Consider the following 26936-nt stretch of genomic DNA (forward strand, 5'->3'; position numbering starts at 1 on the left):
TCGAGCCACACTGATGCACCCGGTGGCATGTTTCTTTATTGAGATGAATACCGTGGTTTATGCTGTGACAGTCACACACACCCCTGCCACGCCTTCTGCCTCTTCCTACCATTTGGAGATGTTCCGATAAACTGGTTATAATATACAATAAACCCAGTTGCCATGAACTACAGCTAAAGAAAATGCAGTCCAATAAAACTGTCCTGAAATATATGAATGAGGGTAAACAAAACAATTACAAAACTTCTCTCTAATAATAAGCAGCAAATGAGTGTGAACTGTGGTGAAACGTGCTGATGGCAACAACACAGACAATTTCTATTACTGTCATCACTGTGACAAACATAAATACCGTCGATGCATTAAATTAAGAGACAGGCACTGTGCAGAATTTTAAGTTGAACTCCCACTCACTGTCTGACAAACTCGCCTGCTTTTGCTGTTTTTAAGTGGCTTTCATTATATTTCAACTCAACAGTCGTTATATTTCATGAAATCATGATAACATAATGGACTGCGATTTACAACCTCCAGTATCCAACTGATTTAGGATATTATTTAGTCTTTTTAATGTGAAGTGGAAATGTTGGTACTTTGTAAAGATGTGCTTTTTCAGGAAAATATGGGCTGGAGGCTGTGAGCTATGTACAGAGAAGTTAATTCAGTGTCGACAACCTGAAGTGCTTGTTTTGATCTTGTAGTAAACCAGTGTCGATGTCAACTGTGACATTTGAAAGAAAATGAAATCCTTATGTCATGTTGACAGATTTTACACGCACACTTCCTGAACAGTCCGACGTTTGTATTTCAGTCTAGTTTATTTGCCAAATGAACCAAAACGTGTAATAAACAAAGTTAAAGATGAATTTGATTGAGATCAAATTTCTGTAGAAAAACTGGCAATATGATGACTGAGAATTCCTTTGGTCACTTTAATTGTGTGGTTCAATTTCTGATATTGTTGTGACATCTGTAGTCTTTTCACAGGATCTGTTGCAAAAAAATCCCAGCAACCTTAACCTTAGATTCAGAAGAAAAATATGATTGTCAAAAAATACAGTGCATTTTCTCAGTTATTTCATTGAGTTGTTGTTTTACATCTTCTGAGAGCTGGACATACAGAGAGCTAAAAATGACAATATTCAACTGCTGTGGATGAGAGCATGGGCCCATTTTCTCACGTACTTCGTTCCCCGCGGTGACGACTGAGAGGCTTTACTGGTAAACAGAAGTGGCAGACCAAGAAAAGTTTCTCAAAGCGTCTCTCCGCTGGGCTCTGATGATGTTTGCTGTGGCAGAGATGACTGCATGTCTGATGCATGCCTTCAGTGGTTAAGAGCTGATAGAAAAGCCATTTGTGTCCAGCCTCCTATCTGCCGTTCTACTGGGAATCCCAACTGAAAGGGGAAGACGGCGACCTGTCGGCTGTCACATCGGATCAATGCTGCTCTTTGCTGTCTTCCACTAAGCTGCTGCTCCTATCCGAAAGGTAGAAAAAAAAAACTAAATTGTGGACATAACCAATCTTGGAATGTTCTGAAAGCTTGGCATCGCTGGATGGATGGATATGTGTAGCAAGCACACAAAGTGCAATTACAGTAGCGCCTCAGTAATGAAGCTCACATGCTGGAGGTGGCTCTGAGCGTGGCACAAGAGCTCAGCAGCATGTCAGCAAACACAGATTTATGAACACAGCCTTTAATTTAGTTTGTGTGCATACAGTAAATCACGGAGCAGATGCCAGCCAAAAGGGTTTTACTGTAATTAATCAAGTAATTTATAAACAAGCTAACAAGAATAAATGAGAGCAATATTATCAGCTGACCCTGCTCCGTATCTGTCTGGTAGTTAAAAGTTCAGTGTGTAACACTCAGGGTGTTATTAATGACACTGGTGGCAGTGAAGTGAACTGCAGTCAGAAACCTGTAGCTTGTAGTTGGAAGACAGGTGTGAGCTAACATCAAAGAAGTGATCACTGTTGATACATTGGATTATTACAGTTTGACAACAAATTATAATTAAGACCATGGACTTTATTTCATTCGGCAGCACTGGCACTGTGCTAGAACAAAGAGTGGCAACAGGTCTGGTTTTGACTAACACAAGGTCTGTGTCTGTGCAGAGAGACATTATTGACATTAGCAAACTCCATTTCTAAGCCAATGTTAGCAAGTGTTACATACAGTTTGTGTAGAGGAGGACAGAGCAACGTCACAGGATGGTTTTCATAAGTTACATTACACACAATAACAAAAATAGTAAAGAGAGAATGAGTACATATCATAACTGTAATGTAATGGTGTGTGTTAAGGTGTCTGTTGATGAATAATGTGGTTGTGTCTGTGTTTACTGTGTCTTGTTTATACTGTATAAAGGTACATTTCATTAGAAATAATGCAAGTACAGGATTTAAATGAGGGCAATACTATGCGTGTCTTTTTAATGTGTGTGTGTGTGTGCGTGCGTGTGCCTGTGGGCGTCTGGTTTGTTTGAGCAGTAGTGGTGGCAGAGAGGGCCGATGAGGAGAGATTAAACCAGTTGGAGGATCATTAGTGGTCTCTTTGATAGAATAGAGAGCCCGAGGACTCGAGAGGGAGCGTAACACAAACACACACACACACCAGAATTAACAAGTGACAGTGCAATGCCACCCTGGTCCCATCCCACTACTTGGACACGGGAGTGTGTAAACAGATTACTGAGAGCCTCCGATAGAGACACACAAAGTATCGTAGCATCTTGGAACTTACATAATCAACTCTGAGACATAATTTAAATACTTGTTTTGAAGAATGTCAACAAGTTTTCTAATTAATCTTTTTTTTTTTTTTTTTAGCTAAAGAAAATGTCAAACCTCTCAAATGCCTCATTTCAGTCTCATTACAAAGTGATGGCTAAATAATCTGCAGTCTATAGCTGACAGCAGCCAACAGTTGTTTTCTTTATGGTTGTAATAAAAAACTCAAAGGATTGAATCTGTTATGATGTTAATACAGGAGAAACAGAGTATATGTAATGTATATTGGCTTTGAATGTGACCTGCGGTCTGTTAACACAATAATGATTTAAATCAGACGTTTGATTAATATTTGATCACAATTCAAGTATTCAGTAATAACAGCCAACCTTTAACATCCATTTGGATGCAGCGGAGGATTGTGTTGGATGTTGTACTTCTTCACGTACAGCAGCAGACATCCTCTGACAGCATCTGTACGAACATCTTATTAACAGCTCTGCTTGAAACGCAACAAAAGGCAGGCTCTCGCCATTTGGAAGTTGTATTTACCGATTCAGTATTTCTGTTTGTTCATTTATTCAGTCATCCATGTATTAATTTATTCAATTCTTTTAACCCCTACAGCAAGAGATCTCTATGAGAGAATGCTTTTATGAATCTGTAAAGATCCCACGGGGGTCGTCTGAATGGAGATATATTCATGAGAGTTTCATGGAAAGGCTCATGCATTAGTTTTAAGAGGGTACTGAAGCTAGGAACTGTGAAATTACCATATATAGGACAGGTGAATATTGCATATCATATCTATCTATGTGTGTAACATGTATCTAGTGATATTAGGTGTGTTTTAAAGTACAAAACAATGACACTTTATTAAAGGAATGACCATCCATACACATAGTGAACTAGGGACAGGTGAATGCAGAACAAATGGACGAGGTTGGGGTATGGACTAGTTGTTTACAGAGATTAAGGTGATACAGGCTGAAACAACAGTTGCAGCCCACAGCATAATTTATTGTATCCATGGCAACATTATGCTTTCCCCTTTGCATTTGCTTTTCTCCTTCAAAGCATTTTGGGAAATGCAGTCTTCAAAGAACATGATTATCTACCCAGACTTTCAGCAACTAGTACACTATTCAAACAGTAATACCTGTCTACTTTGAGCAACAATAAGTCACTATTATGTGAAACCTTCAGTCTTCATAGTGAAGGACACTGGTTTCTTGCTATCTGGCTGCATTTTTCTTCAGTTTCTCCATCATTCCCCTCAGTTTTTTTGCTGACTCACTGCTCCACACTGCTGCCACGCTCACACACTGCCTCATCCTGACTGCTCTTTGCCTTTGTGTTTTCCCTCCGTACACCAGTGTCTGTCTCTTCTCAATCACGCTCTCCGCTCTCTCTTATCTCCAAGGCTTTCCGTCTCTCGTATGAATCTCCCCCTCTCCTCTCGCCTCTTGCTATGCAACCTTGACCCTTTTTGTCTCCTCAGACGTCTCTCTCATTGTTCGGGTCTCTTTCTTCACTGTCTTCATTTCTTTTCCCCAAGCATTGTTCCCACTGGCTAAAGAAGATATAGTGACAGATAATCCAACTCATAAGATGATACATTACTTTGCCACAGCCTCCTCCTCACAGAGTCTGGGCGGTGGAAATGGGAGGGCAGTGCGGTTTTAAATGGACTGTTGTAGATTACATCAATGTGATTGCTTTTAATCTTGCTGGAGCTCTGTTGTAACACGCCTTATGTTTCCCATTATTAGCTTTTAGAGGGAAAACAGCGGAAATGTGTGGAGGGTTTTTGAATCCCACTCTGTCACAGCGTTGTTTTTCCCTCTGACAGGTTTTTTCTTTTTTCATTATAAAATACATTTTCTAATTATTAATGCACTGCAGACTGGTTTTAGGTGTATTGTTTATCTGTTTACCAGGTTTTACAAGCTGCATTCCTCTGTGTTTTCTCTCCAGCTGTTCAAGAATAAAGCAATGGAGCTGGGAGAGAAGCTGCTGCCTGCCTTCAACACGCCGACAGGAATCCCCCGAGGAGTCATCAACCTGGGGAGGTGAGTCTCAGCACCAGCCTTCACCTCCAACCGCCCTTCTCCATCCCTGATAAAAGATGGTATCGGGGTCGGCTGGCATTAATCAGCGCACAAAAGACCTTTCATCTTCGAGGCCAGAGGGAGTAGCTAACTTCAAAAAACGTGCGGCAAGTTTGACATGCAAGTTGTCAACATGTGGGAGAAATGTTAATAATGTAATGCTCGGTTAAGCTACGTGCAACAACACTGAATTTCAGTTCTGCCTTCGGCTCTGCACATAAAAATAAACCTCCACGTGTTCTTAAAGAAGCAGGAAAGTTGGTTGAATTTGTAGCAAAGATTCTCAACATCAAGAGGCAAAATTAAAAAAAAAGAAAATCAACACGAACAAGAACGAGAACCTCTGTTTATTGACAATGGAGCTGCTGCAGGCCAAGCTTTATACTGTTGATGACATTTGGATAAGAATTAATCTGTGTTCATAAACACTTTGGAAGATCACAGAAATAATATTTGTCTGTTTTTAAATGAGTTGTTCATTTTTAATCTGTTCCAAACCATTACCTTTCTAATCTCAAATCTTTATTGACACGATCGTGTTAAAGCCGTGGTCACGCAACACGACCGAGAGCTATTTTCATTTTCACTGCGATTTGACCGTGAATTTCTCTCTGTGTTTCCATTTGGGTTTGACCCTTGTAGAGTGAGAGTGGGGATAACAAATTTGCCTTTTTTGATCCAACAGTCTGAAATAAGAATTGAAAAGGATTATAGGAGAAATATCTGACAAACTGATGAATGCTGATAACAGCTCAGCGACTGTGACTGTGACAGTCAAATTACCATCACAAGCCGACATTCCCGCAGACAGACTTTAAGTGTGTTGTCGCCAGCGCTCACTACAATGCATGAACAACAGAGTAAAAAAAAGAAGAAGTTTGCATTAGGTTTCACTGAAGTTTTCTATGAGATTGGACCTAAAATATTTCACAGACAACCGGGTGAGATGATTGTGACTTATTTAACTTCAAACGCCTTATGTCTGTTTTCAAAGATCGTGCTCAATCCTACAGTAAACCCACCTCCTCCTAATTTTATAAGATGCTTCTTGGCGCCTCTGTCATCCACCTGCTACCAATTAACCCAGCAGCCAAACTAGACAGCTGCTGGCAGATTTAATTACCTTATTCTACAGTTAATTCCTGCTACATCACCAACATGGCTCTGTGGTACAGATGGACAGGAGGAACTGTGCTGCCCATAGTGTGGTCACATGGTGGAGGCTATGGAGAGACACACAGGCCCATCCGCCCGAAGCATGCACACACACACAACACATACACACACATACAAACATCACTTTAGAGGAGAACATATGCAGTGTGCAACAGAATATAAGCAGTCAGCAAGCAGCGTGCACACAGGGGAGTTAGGTTCTGCTGCACAGCCCATGGCTCTGTCAGAGTGTGTGGGAAGGCAAACCTGACGAAGTGTCGCACATTACTCTGTGTTATGAGTGTGTGTGTGTGTGTTATTTACACAACAATCTGCCAAAGGTCTGCAGACATGATTGAACTCCATAGCACTCGTTGTGTCATAGATGAAAAAACAACATTCTCCCTACAAGTTATTGTTTATTTATGAGCTGAAATAATTAGTTCATTATTTGTTTCACATGTTACAGCCTGAATATTAAGGTGGAGACGAGCAACATTTGTCGGTGTTGCTCTGAGCTTGGACAATTTATGATCATCCTTTTTTCAGTATTTTTAAAGAATAATTTGACTAAATGACAACTGCTAAAAAAATAAATGAAATAATTAAAACAATCGTTAGTTGCAGCACTGCCCATTTTTAAACTTGAAATAATTGGTGTTTTTTTTTAAAGCCTCCAGCCTCTTCATTTGTTCTGCACTCTGTCACCTCTGTATGGAGGAGACCATTTGAATTGTGTGGGAGTGAATATAGTTTGTACTGTGGCATGAATAATATTAATGTTTGTCAGATCCAGTATAAAAGCCACAGTATTTTACCTTCTACCACATTGTTTCATATGGATAAAAAGCTATAGATGCTCCTCATTGCTATAATGAAAAACATGATTAAATGCCCAGAGAGGTCACATGTTTATAAAGTGTGTGCAGCCCCAGTCAACATCACAGGCTAAAATAATTGTAGCTCATCTATTACAGTAAATGCAGGAAATGCCAATTTCTCCCCGACACATTATGCATGACGCTGATATTGATTTAAGCTTTTTCCATCATTTTCTACACCAAATTATTTTTCTGATAGCTGTGGAAGAGCGGGAGAGTGTGTTTGTTAAACGGGGTGAAAAGATTAATGAATGAGTGCCAGTGTTGCTGCTTTCCAGGCAGCAGTGATGTGGATACCACTCCCCCACCCCCTCTTCCCTTTTCCAATCACTCACAAACACAGCGCCCGCCGCCCTGCACCTCCGCTTTGATACTCAGATTGATTCTTCTTTAAGGAGGAATCAGACGTGACTCGAGCCAGAGCTACTAATGATGCAGCCCCCCAAAACTTTTAATGGATGCATTCAGCGGAGTGGTAAACTCTTTGATTCCCCCTTTACCCTCACACACCAGCCATCGCCCACACACCCCTCCCCCTCTTACAGATTCTGTTCAATTCATTACTGGATGTCTGATCCCCCTCCCCAGCATCTATTACAGGATATATAAAGTCACTCTCGTAGTACATTCTCCCTCCACTAATCATGAGTGAGCAGCAGTGCACCACACATACGCTCAGAATTAGATTTGCACACAGTTATGTTACCCACACTGACGTGAGCAAATAAAACTGAACGGCACCCTTGATGTTCAGCGTTTCTAGCTAACATTTTAAGGCTGTTATTATGCCGTGAGTGCACAAAACTTGGCTGCACTGGTAAGTTTCAAGTTAAGGTTAAAGAAAATTAACATGCACATCAATCACAGCTGACACCGACGAATGTATTTAGTGACAGAAGATGGCAAAGGTTATTTCATAGACTGATGAGTTTATTTTGAGCAGACGGAAATCTAATTTGTCTGACATGTTGTAATTAAGGTTTTATGCCAAGTTAACTTTATATATTTTAACTTATCTGGGCAAAACATCTGCAAACACAACTCCACTGCAGGCAACCAATTTATTATCTAAGTTGTCACACACCATTTCACACAGAGATCCAAATGGAAGCATAAAAATAAAGTCCTGCCACTGTAATAGGTTATTTTGAGATTCTTTTTAAAAGAATCGCAAATGCATTCAACCCCAAAATGTACCTTGTTATTATAACCTTGACATGATGTCAGTGTTCGACCGGTGGTTGAATGAATCTGACTGCAGAAAGTTGAAGCCTTTTCAATTGAATTCACCTTGTTCAGTTTTCAATAGTGCTTCACCTGAAGACTGTCATCATCATTTACTCTCCCAATTATATGAACTACAACAGCAGTTTTCAGCATGTCACTCTGTGGGGCACATTGTCACAGCATAGCACCATTTAAAGCGTGAACGAATTAGCTATTGGAACTTCTCTTTTTCTCTGTATCCATCAATTGACGCCGTTCACCGGAGTGCTTTGATACAGAAGAACACTTTAAAATGTGATGATAACAGTGATGATGATGATACAGTGAATAGATGCTTTAACAATACTGTCGTCCTTGGAAAGTGTAACTCTCATACGTATTATTCTCACAGTGGAAAACAGGCCATTATTTCCCAAGTAGATGCATTCAAAGTCTTTGAATTTGAAATGTCTGATCATCAGAAACTAAAAGATATAAAAATTGCTATCACACTAAATAAAACAAAGATGGTACACGGTCTGTTTCTCTGCATTAAGAAATTTAAAGCAGCACTGACTGAAATCTAAATGGTTTTAATGTTTGAATAGATGAGTACATTTTGAATGGGAGTGCTAAATGCATTGTGAAGACCACTGGAGAGAAACGGTGGTTGGTTATTGATTCCTGAAGAGGAAATAAAAAAGTACTGTAAGGCCCAAGTGTGTCTGCTATGATGTATTAAACAGAGCTCGAGTACAAAAGGCCAAGAGGTCCATCAGGGACAGGGTCAGTTACTTTCTCTAACTTTGTTCAGCTACACCGTGTTGTGAATGTAATGTGCAGTGTAATAACAGGTACTCACTTCTGAAAGAGACAGTGAAAGAACTGATCAGTGGGCTGGATTTTATACACAACACTGCTGCCCATAGTATAACAGGATCATATGAAGCTGGAGTTGCCTTTAAAACTTTGAACCCTCAGGAGGAACTTCAGAAAATTGCACAGGACTTTGGATCGACTGACTGTGCTCATATACCACTGGTACTTTCATCTTCGGAAATGTCAGATCATTGAGGGTTTTTGAAGTTCTTCCAGCCAGGAAAGTGCAATGTATCGGCTATGTGTAATGCATTGTATAAAACCAAACTCTAGTTTTGGTCCTGTAATACCTGTGGTACTTAGTACTTATCTGTTGGGATGTTGTCTCTGCTGCAGTGGAACCAGTTGGAGCTGGGGCTGGGCCTCAGCCGGGAGCAGCATCCTGGCTGAGTTCGGGACCCTTCACCTGGAATTCGTCCACCTGACTGAGCTCTCCACCAATCCCATCTACACTGAGAAGGTCTGGAATGTTCCTCTTCTTTCAACTTTTTATATATCAAAACTTTTTTTAATGTGCAGGATCTCTTCACTGTGATTTCTTATTAGCGAAATATTTCCCAGCACAATGATTTTCAGCCTTGAGACAGTACTTAGATATGTTTAAGTGTAATACCATAGTGCTTTGGCCTGATCATATTCATTTGTACTTTGGTGTCTCTGCAGGTGATGAACATCAGGAAACTTCTGAACAAGATTGAAAAACCCCACGGCCTCTATCCCAACTTCCTCAGTCCAGTCAGCGGCAACTGGGTCCAACGTAAGTGCTGTAATTACACAGGACATTCATGGTTCAACATCTGTGCAATTACAGTGCAGTGCATTATGTAGAGGGTGTTGAACAGGTTTATCTGTAATAAAGGACAAGGTGAGACTCTTACCTTCATCATTAGAAAACATACATTTTACATCCCAGGGTCCTGATAAGGTCATTCATGTCATGTGACACACTGAGTATTACAGCAATTGTGTTTTTCCCTCATGTAGGTCAAGAGTGTGACTTCAATGAATGTCCACCCAGTTTTTTACCTTATGCCCAGCTTTCACACCACTGACAGACCATGAGTCACCTCATACTGTATGTCAAAGCTCTTTTAGCTCTTCATCTGTGTCATCAATCCACCCATCTGCCTATTTCCTTTCATTTTTAATACCAGCCTCATGGCAATGGCTATATGGCTCCCATTGCTCTGGGTTATTAAAATGATAATGAATTCAATTACTCCAGGAAATTGGATCTTTTGGGTTTACCTAAAAGGAGGTGAAAAAAATGACGGGGATAAGAAGACGCTGGGACTGAAAAGGCGGTAATCTGGATGATTACAGAGGCTAATTGTTGCTGACGAGCTTGTTGAGGAGCAAAACTGTATATATTTATTACCACAAAGGGAGAGGAAGCTTCACTGCTCCCCCTCATCTGTCTGTGTCAATGACGAACACAGCAGCACTGTGATAACCTTGTGGGGGAGTGAGCAAAGGTGTGTGTGCACACACGAGTGGATAGAAGGAGACTCATGCACGCCCCCACTGCAATATTCTATTCGTCTTTATGAATTTGACTGTGGACCTCTGAGCGAAATGGAGGAAACTCAACAGCCACTTGTTTCAATTTCCACTCACAAAATTGAAGTATGTTACATAATTGAGGTTTTAACTTTTAAATAAAGTATATTCTACCATACGTCTACAGAGTGTGCGTGGGCTCCACGTTGTGTGAGTACATGACCATGCACATCACGAATTAATCAGGAAAGCCAAGAGTGGTGACAAACAGTCAGAAAGCTGCTGAATATTTTAGATGCTCTATCACAAAAGGTTTTTGCAGCACTGTGAATCCAGAAAGTCAAACAAGAGTTTGTCAGATGTGGTGTTCTGTAAAACTTCATCTGTGATGGGATTAACAGGGGCTCAGCAGAGTTCACCGAGTTAAATTTAACACTTTTTAATACCCTGTGAAATTGAATACCTGTTTCACAACCATACTGGAGGAAATAAGATGGAAAATAAGATGGAAACACTGTGTTATTATACAGTAGTTTTCCAGTACTTTCCAGCTGGATTTTCACAGTCTTGCACAGTCTAAAAGTGTGTAATGTGACATAACAGCTGTAGTCAATTCTGTAAATAATAATTTTACAACTAAAATTCGTGCTTACAGTAGGCAAGAGGAAGTATTTAAGAAACCTTTTCAATGACTGCAGACACCCTGACTAAAGACCTGTGTGAAACCCTGTTGATTATTTTCATTAAACCCTGTTTCCTTCTGCTTCTCTCCTTGTAGATCATGTTTCCATCGGCGGCCTCGGGGATAGTTTCTATGAGTACCTGATCAAATCATATCTGATGTCAGACAAGACAGATGACAACGCAAAGATGATGTACTACACTGCACTGGAGGTAAGATTTTAATCTTATATTATACACATGGGTCCACCAGACATAATTAGAGTCAGCTTCATACAGTAAGCCTTTGATTGAACAAACTATACAAAGTCCCTCACACCCAAGACAAACAAAAGAATCAGTTTCACACTAAATCACAAGAGGTAGCTTAAATATTTAGGAGGAAATCCTCACAGATATGAAGAATGTAACATTACTGATTTTATTTATCCTGTAAACTAATAGCTCTTTGTCATTGAGATTTGCAGTAGCTGTTAGTTGACTTAATACTACTCATATTCATGCACCCTTCTGCAAGCTTCAAGGCTTGTGCAATATTCAGTGCTGCTGTGGCCTCCACACTAATCAAAGTTCAGCTCAGACTACTGGCTTAGTAAGATAACCACTATGACTTGTAAGTAAAAGTGGTCGTGGGGCTTATTTAGTGCCATATCAACATTTTAAATTGCCATCATCATCATCATTTATCTCGTGGGGTTTGTGTCTGACAGGGGCAAAATAAATAAATACTGTATAAAAAACTATCTCCAAAGCAAGATACTATTTTAAGGCTATGGTTAAAACCAATCTTTTTATGCATAAATGTAAAGGTGCTTCTCCTTTTGAAATTCAGTGACACTCAAATGCGTGTAGAGATGTAATGGATGCTTTTATTCAAAGTGCCATACCATGATTACATACAGGAAAAGTATCATTGCAACAGAGATGTTCTCAGTGGTCATAGGGGAGAGGAGTCCTGATGATGCAGAGACGGTTCCTGGTACTACATAATGTGATTACAGCTGTGATTCGATGGCAAGTGACTTGTGTGTTCATGTACTCTAATGTAAAAAGAGAGCCCTCCTACTATCTGCAGAAAAACATCTGTGAACATGAACCCACTGCGTGGTACACACATGCATAAAGACACATTAGACGCTGTCTGTTTTCCTCTTTAATGGAGATAATGTCAGAGTAAAGCACATATTCCCTCCAGCTACTGTTACAATATTACAGACAATGACTTAAAATTGCCATTGAGATTTCCTCAGTTCTCATCAGCGGGTCAAGCCAGAGGCAGAACTATTAATTATAGACTCCCCTTCTCCCCTGTGAGTCAGTATTTAAATGGCCAAGGACCCCTGTAATATCAGATTAAGTCATATACTGTGTGTTTATAGAGATCTAAGGTGAAGACACAGTGCAACTCATTATCCTTGGCATTCAAATAAAAGTAGATTGCTAATTAAAGAGAACATTTTCCAATTATACAACAGCTAATTAGCAGGAAAATCATCATTCTCAGCCCACTATAAAAATGTATGAACATGGTTTTTATAAGCTTCATATTATACACATTACCTTGTTTTGTTGGATGTTGTTGCAAATTGCATCTTTATTAACCCTTATGTAGCCTGAAAGGTTTCTCATAGTATAGAAGTGGTGGGAGGGAACTACTGAAAAGACAAGTACACAGCCTGGTGTGTCTTTCTTTCTCAACCCTGATAGAACAGCTTAAAAAGGAGGAAAATTAATGATCCAACAATTGGACCTGGAAGTCGAGAGGGAGTTTACTCTTTTAATTATAAGGACTTTGTGGGGTGTCGCTGCAGAACATCACAGACCTGCATTTAAATGCAAAATGAGCAGAAGAGAAATGAGTGAGATGGAACGATGGAGAGAAAATGATGAGTCATTAAGAGATGCTCTCATGAGATAATGCAACTTCAGACACAGGTTGAAGACAGCGTTGTTTCCCTTGAAGGATTTTTATTGGACCAGTTTCTCACAGGATATCACGTGGATCTCCTCGGAGGTCTGACTTCCATCTGTGCAAAGCAGTGCATGTGTTACACAAAACACAAATAATTTAGCATATAAATGACATTTACAGGGCGACACAGCAGTTGGGCTCATCACATGTGCACGTGGAGCAGAGATGCCCTCTGATGGGACTTTGTGAAGTGGCGTGCCTCTGCCTGGAAGCTCAATCTAGTTGCTTCAATTATGACTATCAGATCCAAACTAATTTGCGAAATTGCATCACTCAGTCTAGTTTGTGAGTTAAATGGCGTGATTGCATCTCGTGGTCTTAATTGGTGTATTAACTGGCTCCACTGAAGTTCAGTTGGGTAGTAGTAAATGGTAGTTTCTAGATTGGTCAGTATAGCACTAAAGGTGGGCTCTAGCTGTATATATTAAGAATAAATAGTAATAATAATAACTTTATTAATCTCCAATGGGAAATTCTCTTTTGATCTGAAATTTTAGTTCAGATCATGAAAATACCCCCCTCAAATACTTGTGTTCTTACAGTTATATTAACTCTCTGCATGAAACAGTATATGGAAAACAACCTAATAAATAATTTAAAACTGCGTTTAGCTGAGTAAACCTGAACTTATTGGTGTAGTGTTAATGAACTAAGTGAAGAATACTTAATATTTGCTTGTGCAGCAGAATGTGAAAGGGCGATGACGCACAGCTGAAGTCAGAGGCCAACCAGAGACTAACAACTGTCTTTGCAGGTGTTAGACACAGACACTTCTCAGGTCACACACAGCAATTAGCTGAAACACTAAATGAAAAACAAAACTGTCTTTGAGTGCTTCACTTGTAGCAACCAGATGGAATAATTTCCCTTTTCATATGTGGGCAGATCAGTAAACACAACTTTTACACTGCACAACTTCCTGCTGCTATTTGAACCAGTGATTCAAATACAGAATTTAAAACTACCTTTAAAACAATTGTGTGAACCTGACATTGTGTGTTGCTGCAGGCCATTGAAGCCAACCTGGTACAGAAGTCACCTGGCGGCCTCACCTACATGGCAGAGTGGAGAGGCGGGATCCTGGATCACAAGATGGGTCACCTGGCCTGCTTCTCCGGGGGAATGATCGGCATCGGCGCTGACGACGGCGCTCCAGAGAAACGGCAACACTACCTGGACCTGGCCGCAGAGATCACACACACCTGCCACGAGAGCTACACACGCTCAGGTGAGTGGAGATGTCAGGGGTGTCAACAGGGGGCAGTTGGAAACAATCGTCCTGTAATGCAGAGGAAGGGCAGTGGGTGGGTAACTGCTCCTTCTGGTTAGGATCTACTGTAAATGTACCACGTCAAATGTGGACACATTTTACCCTGGGAATGGTTCTTTTAGCCCAGGATTAGGTTAGAGTAGAACCTGGCTCAGAAGAAAATATTTGCCTAATTACATCATCACACTTTTGCTTGTTATCAATCATCAACACTCAACATAGTAATATACTAGAGGAAAAGACTGAGGATCATCAAGTCAATAGGAACCATCAGTCAGAAACTGTGGCTGTTGAAATCTTAAGGTCTGGACCAGTTGGTGACCATGCAGCTAGTATGGCTACACACTGTCATTTCTATTTGGTGTTATCCAGTTTTTTTTTTTTACAGTATAGCACATGGCAGTGAAATGCTATGGTTCATTACAGTGGTGGTGCACAGTATCTGCCTTGTTGAGAGGAGTTACAGTAACATTCAGAGGAAGGAGAACAGCATATCGTGAATCAAAAGGACCTCAGGCCTTTTCATTTTGCCCTGGTTCAAAAGAGGACAATTGCTCTTCGTTTCTTCACCTCGACACAGCGTCGACAGGCCTAATAAGGACCAGTGAGGAATTAAACTTGGCGATTATTCTCCATCGCCTCACAGCTGCAAGCGGCAGAAGTGGCGGAGCCTCTTAAACGTGTTAGATACTGATAATCAGTTTGGTGTAATTTAGAAGAAAGACTGAAACCAGGGGTTCAGTATGGACGAGCAAACGCTGTGATAAAAACTCCACAGGCAAATTTACTGAGGTTCCAGCCGACGAATGAGGAAGTCTAGAGGACACGGCTGCATGCCACACTGAAGATATACAGTACACTACAGAGAAACATGCAAGAAAGAGGGTGAAAAAGGGATGAATAGATGAGAAAAGCCTATTTTTTTTACTCCCCTTCCCTCTCTTTTTTGGAAGACCCATGTTTGATCTCTCTCTGTCTTGGCCCTGGCAATAATCTCCTTTGCTAATTTCAAGCTTTTATTATGCCCTCCTCTGATGGGTGGGCTGTAAGGATTCATCCTAAAGGATTTTATTTTTGCTTTCACTTCTTCAGTAATCTCAAGTGACTCATAACAGTTTCAGTGATGCAGTTGGAATACTTTGGATCTGCAGGCCCAAAAGGCTTCTCCAGTTTTTCCCTTTCATAGTCATCCACCAGGTTTCTCTTCACTCATTAAAGGAACTGGATGGTGCTTAGCAGCCCCTGGATTAACTGTCTGCAGGCGAAAGAGAGAAGCGAGATTTGCCTCCTGCTTGCGTGCAAAGTGGCTGCTATTTAGCTGTCTTTAAATACTGATGCCACAAAGACACTCCTTCTGCTGCTCCTCTGGATCGTCGCCATCCTCACAGCAAGACTGATGCAGGCCTGAGCCCAGTGCAGGAAAATGGGGATCTCATAAGAAGCAGCAGGGAGAGGGAAAGGTTACTGGTTTTAGGGCAGATGTGGAGAGCAACTTGACCGACTGATTGCATGCAACATTTTTGGGTTATTCTAGACTGGAGGGAAAAAAATATATTTGATTCAGGGGGGAAAAAAAGATGCTCAGTGGGGACAGGATTTGGTCTGGTGAAATAGTGTGGGCAGGGTGATGAGTTTGCCAGCGACAGCATTTGATCAAAAACTTTTGAGGTACCATAAATTCTCAAACAGCAGTCAGGGTTTTATTTACTCCAGTGGCAGAGAGAGCCACGCCTGTTTCGGGGACAGACTAATACTGTATGACAGACTCGTTTCCATTTCAAATGTCATCCAGTTATTCTGTTCTGTTCTTCAACACTTCCCTCAGAATGTTCACATTTAAGGTCTTGCAGGAGCGTAATGGGAAGAAACATCAGGAGGTGTTGAGTTTTGTTGACAATACAGTGACAGGGTTTGGACAACAGTAGGGAAATTTCTGTCAAGACAACAAGCAGAGTGGGGAGTGAAGCATTATTGTTGTTGTGTTGAAAGAATTAGTGCTGTGGACAACATGGACCAGTTAAGGTTATTCCATCCCCAGCTTTTGCAGGAGGATTTATGGTAGGCTTAGAGGTGTTGGTTTTTCCTTTGCACCTGTTTAAAGTTTGCAGAGGTCCTTGCTGCCAATTGATCCTCTAAAAGCTTTCTCCTTGGTAGCAAGACTTTACTCAGTTTTTGGTGTGTACCTGAATCAGTCTTCACACAAACTCCAGATTATTCATTGTTTGAAAGCTGTACGTCTCCTGGTTGCATCTGTGCAACGCAATTAAGGTTCCTCGTATCACTACAGCATCTGTTGATTGTGTCTTGTACACACAAGGTTACATTAATGACCTTTTATTCCTCCTACATACCAAAAATATACATTTCTACCAAGGTTATATTATATTTGGGGTACATTATTTTCTGGCTTGTCTGGTGACAGGTTCAAAATTTAGACTAAAATGGCTGTTAATGAATCCTGGTTTGTAAGAAGAAAATGTATTATGGTGTAAAAGGCTATTATTCAATTCTCAGAGTACGTAAACAAATCCTGAGACTAAATTCCTAATTGTGTTTGATGCAGGAGTCTTATTCATCTGATGAACTTGTAGGAAAATCAATTGTGTTGCCTGTGCTCTGAGTCACAGATGACTCTCTATTAGGGGTCTTAGCATTCCAGTCACAAGAGTTAACGGCCTGTCAGGGTGCAGGGTGTGGAGTCTACAGGTTGAAATAGTGGTTGAAGAATGAAGACGTCCCCTGGTGTGTTTAATGTGAAGACATACTTCAAGACGATGCCCAAAAAAACAAGAGAAATGCTGTTTCGACTTGGAACAACTGAGTCATTGTTGTGGTTATTTGTTGTGCTGTGGCCAATGTGCCGAATTTATCAGACACAAAGATAAACATGGAGGAATTTTTCAGGCCTCTTTAACAGCAAACAACAGCTTTTTGCTGAAATGTGATGAAATAAAACCCTCTTCTATTTTAATGAGCTGTGTGCTGCAAATTTATGCAGATAAAAATTAAAATAATAGGCAAGTGGAATTCAGATTTAAAAAACAAAACAAAAAATGCAGTGGAAGCACAGAATGAAACTAAAACAAAGAGCTAGTTGTCTGATTTTCTCTAGCAGGGCGATCCAGATTTAAGTTGCTCTGACTGCAAAGGCCCAGTCCCCTCTGGTTTCCAGCCACGACCTAGTTTTACCAGATGATATCCAGCATGTATGATGGTAGAAATTCAGACCATATAAGACAGGAAAGAGCTGGAAAATAATGAAGGTCTAGGGAATTGGTTGAGACTGTGCAGATACCACTGTTACTTCTGTCTACTCTGGAAATAAAGAAAAACAATTTCACATCTCGAAAACCTGTTATTATCCAAAACAAACTTGCAAATGGTTTCAAGCTTCTGTCTCACCTACAGTGTCTGTTTGTCTTTGCTCAATTGCTAATAGTTTAAATTCCAATTTATCTTTTCTGTTGTTTTCAGTGCTATGTGTGTAATTTAGTCTGTGGGTTTGTATGGAGCAGAAAAACTAATTGTCCTTAGTGCACATGTTCTCTCTCAAACTGTCTCCTAACTTGTTTGATTGGATGTAGTTACTCAGAAATATTCACTGACAACATTCACTGACCTCAAAGAATTCAAAGTCCAACCAGGTCCATTGTCCAGCGTTTTGTGAAAATCAGAGTTGTTAAGCCCAAGAAAAAGAAAATGTCTAACCTAAGAAAGCACACAGACATACAGTTTCAAAGAGATCTTGCATACTGTAATGCAACTTCACTCACAAAATGTTTCTAAATTTAATTTGCTGAGCTGATGCTCCTGTCCTGACCTTGGCAGGAATAGGATTCATTGTTCTGTATCGTGAATAGGATCTCTTCGCCAAGCAGACTTGAATGGCTGTACAAGTATAATGGAAGCGAGGGGGAAGAATAAGGAGGGCGACGCACAGACCATCTGGACAGCTGGTCCTTTATGAGCAAAGAAAGACAGAGCATTCACTGTGTGGATTTTAGGATTTGGAAATGCACTACATCTGTGAGTGCTCAGGTCTGGTACAGTAACTGGCAAAAGATTTATGTTTTAATTTGTGTCTCTGGTCAGCCACCAAACTGGGACCCGAGGCGTTCAGATTCGACGGCGGAGCTGAGGCCACAGCAACCAGACTGAGCGACAGATATTACATCCTACGACCAGAAGTCATCGAGAGCTACATGTACATGTGGAGACTTACCCACGACCCCAAGTACAGAGAGTGGGGCTGGGAGGCTGTGGAGGTAAGACACTAAATACACTAGTGACACTTCCCTTACTAGTCTGAATATCAGAAGATGAGCCCTCTTTTCCTTCTGTGAAAATAGACCAGTCTCTCTTGGAAAGGTCTCCACAAAGTATTACTGTAGATGAGATGATTAGTCTTAGTCTCTGAAGCCTTTCCTCCGAGGGAAGTGGCGGTGAATGTGACATTTTGAGAAACTTTCTTGTTCACTTTCTTGCCAAGAGTTAGATGAGAAGACGGATGTCACTGCACAAACTCTGGAAACAGTCTGGCTCTGTCTAAAGGTAGCACTAATTAACATGTCAGATCTTGTTTGTTCAGTCTGTACAAAGGCATAAAAGCATAAAATATGAATTTGTCCCAATGAGCTTTACAATCCAGAGAAATGTTAATAAGTCACAAGAAAATAAATGAGTGGCATTAACTACCAGGAAAAAAGGGGGTGAACAAAATAGTGAATTGACAGGATGTACATTTATAAGCTGAGAAAACCAGACTGATTGTAAACACAAAGACGAGAAGTCATCAAGAACGATGAACCAAAGGAACAAATTATTGTATTTATGCTTCAATGTTTGAACAGCTTTTTCTCATCATTGATTAATACGTGTGCTGGTTGGCTGTTTAACCTTTGAGAAGTTTCCCCTTACTTCCAGTCTTTGTATTAAGATAAATGACAACTGGCTGTAACTGCAAATGTAATGGCCAAGCAGACACCAGCAAGAAGCATAATAGCAATAGCAAGCGGATAAGCATACCAGTTTAGATCCATTCTGTTAATCCTGTTGATCAGTCACGTCCTCTCCTCCTGCTGCCTGCATAGAGGCAGAACAACTATAACAACCCTCCATTACACGTTTGTACCGTACGTACCGTTTATAGAGAGTAGTGCAGTGGAATAAAGATAAACTCAGTAGTCTGGCGACATTAAAGCTACAAACAACCCATAATCCAACCCTGTTTCATCAGAAGAGGTACTGTAACAGGGACCTTTACTGTATTTGAAGAGAACATCTGCTGTTGCACATTTGTGTATTAATGCCTTTTAATACAAATTCTAATTTTCAATGTCTCTGGCTACTATTCGGATTATATAAATTGCAGTCACCTATTGTGTCAAGAACCTTAAACACCCTTAATTAACCTCGACTGTCTTCCTTGATTTTGAGTGGCACGATACATTAGCTTGTAGATCAAGCAGCCTCACTAGCAGGAGGTGAAGGTTGTGTAGGGAGCACCATTATTAACGTGGCAATAGACAGGACATTAGCCGCAGTAAACTGCACAGAGCTGGCATGATAGATCTAGCATTAATTTAGTGCGCACAGAAGTGGAGAGATCAGGCTGACGAGTTTGACAGGCTTTTAATTATCGGGCACAAAGGTTGAAAGCAGCGCACAAGGCTTCTGTTCATGAACATCGAGCATTAACACGTTGGGGTCTTTGTTAATTAGCACATATAAACCAGCCCTTTGTAGCTGGGGTAATAATGTGCTAATCCGCTTGGCTAGCTCAGCCACTCTCCATTGGCCCTTGTCAGATTTAGCATTGCTTGGGCTTCGCCACCTGAAGAGTTTGACATGCTTGACATGGACACAAAATATTTAGTCTTTTTGCACCAGGCTGTACAAATGGACGGCCCGTGAATTCTTCAGTGCGCGTTTGGGAAACATTTGGTCACAGAGCAGGAGGGAAAAAGGCCTCTCTCTGTGAGGGCTGATTAAATGTACAAGAACAAATTAATGCTTGGTCGTTCAATTTGAACAGTCAAGCTCATGACGGCAATAAAAGTTTCACGAATAAAAGATCCAGGTGCGTGTTAAAAGTAAAACCTGTTCTCTTGGTTTCCCGTCAGGCCCTGGAGGAACACTGCAGAGTGGAGTCAGGCTTCTCTGGGATCCGAGACGTCTACACCACGACAGTCAGCCACGACAACATGCAGCAGAGCTTCTTCCTCTCAGAGACACTCAAGTGAGTTCCCATTCCCTCTCCATATCTCCCTTGGTAACTGAATGGGGCAAATGGCATTTTACATTCTGCATTCATAAACCATTATCGATATGGAAAGTAAAATAGAGTCCAGTGCTGACTGCCGAGGATTTGTCCTTGCCTATTATCTGTTCTGTCCGTGAAGTGTACTCCTGCTGTCAGACAGACACAATCTCTCCTTCGGTGCTCAGGAGTCATCTGAGGTGTTTCCAATCACTCTTGGAATGTGATTTTCTTCTCTTCACTTGAAAAAGAAACGGCGACGGCGAAGAAATGCCGTGCAGTTAAATGCCTCAATTTTACCTCCCCTCATTCTTGGGTCATTAAGCAACACCAACCATTCAGAGAGCTCCGTGGGGCAGGTTAAGAGGTGGTAAAGAGCCTTTTCTTTCCACTTTTCCAGGAGACAGGACTGTGCTGCTGCTGCACCACACTGTTCCTAATGGGCATTCACACACAGAAAAACTAGTGTTTTCATAAATGTGGCTAACGCTGAGAAAAATGTGGTGGTTTACTGGGTTATGTGCAGATACAGAAACTCAGCTGTAATGGAAAAGTAAGAGGACCTTAACTTCAGGTTAGTCCTTGAAGAAAATGTGGGATGTGTCATTTTATACCAGAAACATCCTGTTGAGGAGGCACTGTGCTGCAAACACAACCGTTAACATGCAAGAGGGTGGGCTCACAATTTTTCAAGTTTGTCTCGTCAGGCACCCCACTGACAGAGGTTGTAATACCGTAATCATTCTTTGTTTATGCAGGGTGCGTTCCTAAATTGATTTCAGACCAAATAAATCCAATTGTTTTGCTCAAAAATGAATTTAAACCATTATGTAATGAGAGGCTTCAACTGTCTGCGTTAGACTAATCTAGAGGATACTGTTCAAACTCTCTGTGCCTCCCTACTGATGTATAGCTGTAGTTTATTTTCATCCTACTGCCTTGCTACCACACTGACACTGTGTGTATGTGTGGCAAAGCAATGGACTTCATGCGTTAGGAGCAGTGTGTCCAAATGCGTGTCCAAATGCGTAGTATAAATTTGGTAAGGCAGGGATAATGAGATGGATCAGAATACTTAAAACAGAAGTAAGCGATCCGGTCATTTTGAAAGGCTTTTGAAACCGTAAATTACAGCTTCAAGTCACGACTTACAACTTTGTAGCGTTCCAGGCAACCCACTCGTGTTTTTCCGACCTGTTTTACCTGTGAAAGTCACTATAACGGCCACTCGTAACTTCCGACCCGTGAACTGGTACCAGATCGAACTGGTACGACTTCACAGGTCGGAAAAACATGAGTTACAGGTTGCCTTGAACGCACCATAACTTCTTGTCAGCCGACGGAGTTAGCAGCCCTCGCCCTCGTCATGGATCTATTGGTCCTCGTCCCTGGGTCACCACATTCAGGCGCATCCCTTGGCTGCACACACAGCCCTTCATGCCGTTCTGTCTCCTCATTGGATAAAACTTGTAGGATACGAGAAAAGTTTTCTCCTTGGCTCAGAGCAGAGTGACTGAGAGACCCGTGTTTCGGTCCAAACACTCTATGTAAGTGATTGTTGTCGGAAGATATAACTATTTAAGACTTATATTAACACAAAAATATCGCTTACTTCTGCTTTAACATACCGTAGATAGATGACCAAATAGTCGCCCGCGTGCAAATACGCGCCTGTGCTCTAATAGCCGCCAGGGTCCAAGCTCATTTGGCATAATAAACGCCGGTTCAATTAAACGCCCGGGTGATTAAGTGTTTACCATAGCCTTGCACAGAAAAAAAGTTTTTTTTAACAGCGAATCACCGGCTCTCACCTCTTCTGTCAGTCAGCCCCTCCTCTCGCTCTCTCTCTCTCGCATGCAGGCGGACACACACACACACACAAACACAGGTGCGCTAGCGGGACAGGTCGCGCTGGACTGCTAATAGACAGAGACAAATACAGTAGATAAATGCGCTAATGTGTTGAAATTACCGCGATCGACCCCCCTCCTGCTATCGTTCATAACACTGATCTGATTGGCTGCTCTGATCAGCTCCCTGTGTCGCCGTAACACAGACAAACTGTCTTTGTATTTATTGTCTAATGTCAATAAACATGTGTCGGGGAAAAAAGTAGTTTTGTTCTTTGCATGATGGTCTGGTGCTGCTCATTGCAAAAATAAATTGTAGCCTGTTGCAAATACATGCCTGGTTCTTATAAACGCCTGGGCTCCAAGTCGATTTAGCATATTAAACGCCCAGGCTACTAAATGGTCATCTACGGTATCTAAACATTATCATCATTATTCACAAAATAAAAGAAAGCTTATTTGTATGTCATACATTTCCACAATGGAACATGTCCTCTTCTCCTCCCTGTTGGTTTCATTTACTGAGGCTGTGGCTTCAATCCAAACTCTGCAATGTGTGAATCAAAATAAGACGTAGAATGTGTCGCTGTTGCTGGATGTGTTCATTTCCTCGACAGGAAAAAAAACTATTTGGAAGTGGTTTCAATTAGTACGCATCACTGAAGTTACTCATAAAACTACTGTATATATAGAGAGAAAAACAGAGGAAAGGTACAGTATGTGAAGCTAGAAAATACATCCATAATTATCTATGGCAACAGTATATCATTTTAATCCTATGAAGACTTCTGCATTGCCAGAATTAACATGACTTACTTTAAAGCAGAAGTAAGCGATCCGGTCGTTTTGGCTAACTTCTTGTCAGCCGATGGAGTTAGCAGTCCCCGCCCTCGTCATGGATCTATTGGTCCTCGTCCCTACGTCACCACATTCACGCGCATCCCTTGGCTGCACACACAGCCCTTTATGCCGTTCTCTCTCCTCATTGGATAAAGGTTGTAGGATACAAGGAAAGTTTTCTCCTCGGCTTACAGCAGAGCAGAGTGACTGACAGACCCGTGTTTCGGACCAAACACTCTATATAAGTGATTGCTGTCGGAAGATATAACTATTTAAGACTTATATTAACACAAACATTCCGCTTACTTCTGCTTTAAATTACGTAATGTTCCTTTGAGCTATTCTTTCTAGACGTAATCAGTTTAAATCAGAATACAGATCATTTGGGGTTAAACACATACAGAGACAGATAACGGCATCTCTGCAAACCTCCTAGGGATAATGTAGTGATATTTCTATAAAGAACGTGTGGCACTCTGAAATATTTAAGTATTCAATGACCCATGACTTTGATTGGACTAAACTGATGGTTTTTCCTGGTTTTAAATAGGTATCTGTACCTGCTCTTCTCTGACGACGACCTCCTCCCACTGGAGGACTGGGTGTTCAACACAGAGGCCCACCCGCTGCCCATCGTCCGCAAGAGCTGCCTGCAGGAAGAAGCAACACAGGATAAGACAGTGTCAGAATAAGAGCGAAGACAACCCAACGACAGAGGCAGTTACAGACACACATGCACAGGTCATGTGCACACAGTCTCACAAATACGAAACACCAATTCAATGCAGGTTCAGAGTCTTTTCAGGAGCGCGTTACAGACTCATTATTCCTTTCCAGTAAAGGATGTTGTCGTTTTATGCTGTGATTGTACATCCTTTGGCCGCGGTTACTTCCTGCTGGCACTTCTTTTTTGTGGACAATCAAGACAAACATGACTTTCATGAAAAGAGCACCTTTTTCTTTCCTTCTTTCCTCTGTGAGGAAACCAGTATAACTTACAGACCCAACTGTATGGGAGGAGGGTTGAACTATGGGCCATATTGTGAGGAAGAGAGAGAGAGAAACATATAGAAAACCACTTGAGTTTTGCTCTTTGATTTCATTGTTTCGTTAACCTTGAGTGATGAATGATTTCCTCTGATCTCGTCATTGCATCTTTTCCTTTGTGAGTTCACTCTTTGACCAAAGGTTTCTTTGCATTTCTATTTCCCTCCTTTCCAGTAATGTGTTTTTGGTGAGATTTGACAGAAAGTAAAGTTTACCATGAGGACTACTATGATGAATTGTAATGAATATTGATTAATGTACAGACAAACATGAAATGTGATTCTCGACTCCCCCTACAAACTAATGTTGATGTCATGTTTCTTACTGAAACAAGCTTGAATGATTTTTTTAAAGTCAGGAGGTGTCAGGAAGGGTGGCAGTGTCTTATGCATCCAGGGACCATTTTTAAACCAGAAACTATGTTGGGTTTGTGTCTCCACTCTGTGCTTGGTTACTTTTTGAACAGGACAATGCTTTCTCAGTCCTCTCAGCCTTTCAAATCAGAGTAACAAATGGAGTTCTGTCAGTTCTGTGACTGTAATACAAGCATAAAGGAAAAAGAAGGCGTTCGCCAGCTAGCTCCAAATGGGTTTTCCTGTTTCTGTTGTAGTTATTCTGCTTCACTCTGCCTTTACATGTGAATTCCATACAGCTGCCAATACTGATGTTAAAGGCTGTCCGACTGCGGAGACCACTTTTCATTTTCATCACTGCTGTCCTGCACAGTTGTAGAGTGAATGTGCTGTACATACGGATGAAGTGAGCCCCTGTATGAGCTTGTCTTGACTTTATTTTGTGATCTTTTTTTTTCTTTTTCTAAAATTCAGTGGTTAATTTTTTTTTTCTGGGTTCTCATTTAATTTGCTTCCCTCAGGTGTTTCAGTAAAAAAGAAAAAAAACCTAAAAAGTTCTGATTTTAAGTCTAGTTATTGCTGATATTAATTATTGTTATTACTTATTCTTACTGTTTGATTTAACTTTCATTGTTGAATATTTTCAAATACTGATAAAAAGACCTGTGCAACTTTGTACATTTAAAACAATCAGTTGTTGTGTCCTGTTTTTTTTTTCCGTTTGTTTTTTTAATCGGCCTTGCTTGTTTGCTTCTTTACAAAACACCAATATCTTACTTGCCATGGTATTTATTTTCCAGCAAGTTGATTGCTACATGCGGTTGCTATGGTGACCTTTGAAGGAAACAACCTGCGGTGACTAACCAAAAGGAAGGAAGCCGGACTCCTTTGCAGCTTGCATTTGTTTCAGTATTTGCTTCCAGGATATTCATTACAGGTTTAATTAACGGCGGATGTCTCAGCGTTGTGGAAAGTTCCAGCAATCAGGACCAGAATATGACTAATGGGGTTTAAGCACTTCACCTTTCTCTGGTTGACAGGCCAACAAAGCAAGATTTAATATCATCCTCCTCAAATGATTCAGCGCTACCTGCTGTCATAGGAATCCTAGTTCCAGCCTGATGGCTCCAAGCGATCTTTCATCGGCTTTAAATAGAATCAGCATGCATTATTGACATGATTGACATTTAATGCTAATTTGAAAAATGGAAGTCAAATGTCACAGATCTGGTGACATTAATCTTAACGACACCTTTTTAAAAAAAAGAGCAGCGTGTGAGTTTAAATACTAAGTGTAAACGTTATCTGGGCCACAGCCTGCAGAACCATCATTCACCTCAGCTAAGGCACCATGATGAAAAGAGAGGGGCAAACGTGAAGGGCACAATTTGTACATTTGCGCTCGCCTGACCTCGCCCGGGGGGATCACTGTCTGTTTGAATGCACCTGAGAAAACGCGGGGGGGGGGGGCGTCCGACTGGGTGAGACCCGCTGTCCATGTGTAACAAAGGGGGAAGAACCGTCACTATCTGGCTGCCACAGTCGTCCTCCAGCCGTCCTGGCCTGGACAGCGGTTGTTATAGGGAATAACTGGAGAATCAGTGGAGATCTGCACTAAACGTTATTTGATTTCCAAACACTGTCAGCTCCGTCTACTCACATCTTCAACTCCCCAATGATTTAAGGCCGAGGGAGAAACAAACAAAACACACTGTTTTGTTTTCAAGCCAGTTAAAGAAAGAGCAGCACAAAGACTTCACTGGGATATATGGTCGCCTCACTTGACCTTCTGTTGGGATTAATTAGAAAACAATTCTGGAAATATGAAAATGATTTGCATTGATTACAAGCTACTGGTGCTAATTTTGATGCTGTAGATGATTTTTGGGTTACTATAGCGTCCATTAATGCAAATATTCAGTTTCTATGACTTACAACAAATGCAGATAGACATACTGTAAACTGCTTACAGTGCACTAGCACATAGAAGTCAAGCATCTTCAGAGGTTAAACTTTAGCCTGCTGCTGCCGACTCATACTCATCTTACAGTTCAGTTATTTCCCAAAACTTCAGCTTGAACTGAAAATTCAGCAGCTTTGCACTTGAACTGGCACTTGATCTGCTTTTGCCTCGTACTCTCAAAACAGAGTACAACTGATTTTAGCATTTTCACCTTCAGCCGACACCTCAGCTC

General features: G+C 41.1%; 1 protein-coding gene across 2 annotated transcripts in view; it reads left to right on the forward strand.

Moving 5' to 3' along the window:
• The window catches only part of LOC310999419 (mannosyl-oligosaccharide 1,2-alpha-mannosidase IA), a 194792-nt gene extending 169369 nt beyond the window's left edge, over positions 1–25423 (forward strand). Inside the window, exons 5-12 of one of the 2 annotated variants that reach the window (XM_083989837.1) lie at positions 4715–4808; positions 9302–9429; positions 9633–9726; positions 11248–11363; positions 14131–14350; positions 18485–18657; positions 20515–20630; positions 23892–25423. In XM_083989837.1, coding sequence (XP_083845963.1) covers positions 4715–4808; positions 9302–9429; positions 9633–9726; positions 11248–11363; positions 14131–14350; positions 18485–18657; positions 20515–20630; positions 23892–24033 — 1083 coding nt within the window. In that variant the 3' untranslated portion in view covers positions 24034–25423. Of the gene's footprint in view, positions 1–4714; positions 4810–9301; positions 9430–9632; positions 9727–11247; positions 11364–14130; positions 14351–18484; positions 18658–20514; positions 20631–23891 lie in introns of both variants that reach the window. The other variant, XM_083989838.1, reaches the window with a different exon arrangement.
• The last annotated feature ends 1513 nt before the right edge of the window (positions 25424–26936 follow it).

Source organism: Trachurus trachurus, assembly GCF_905171665.1.
Source record: "Trachurus trachurus genome assembly, chromosome: 16".
Taxonomy (NCBI): domain Eukaryota; kingdom Metazoa; phylum Chordata; class Actinopteri; order Carangiformes; family Carangidae; genus Trachurus; species Trachurus trachurus.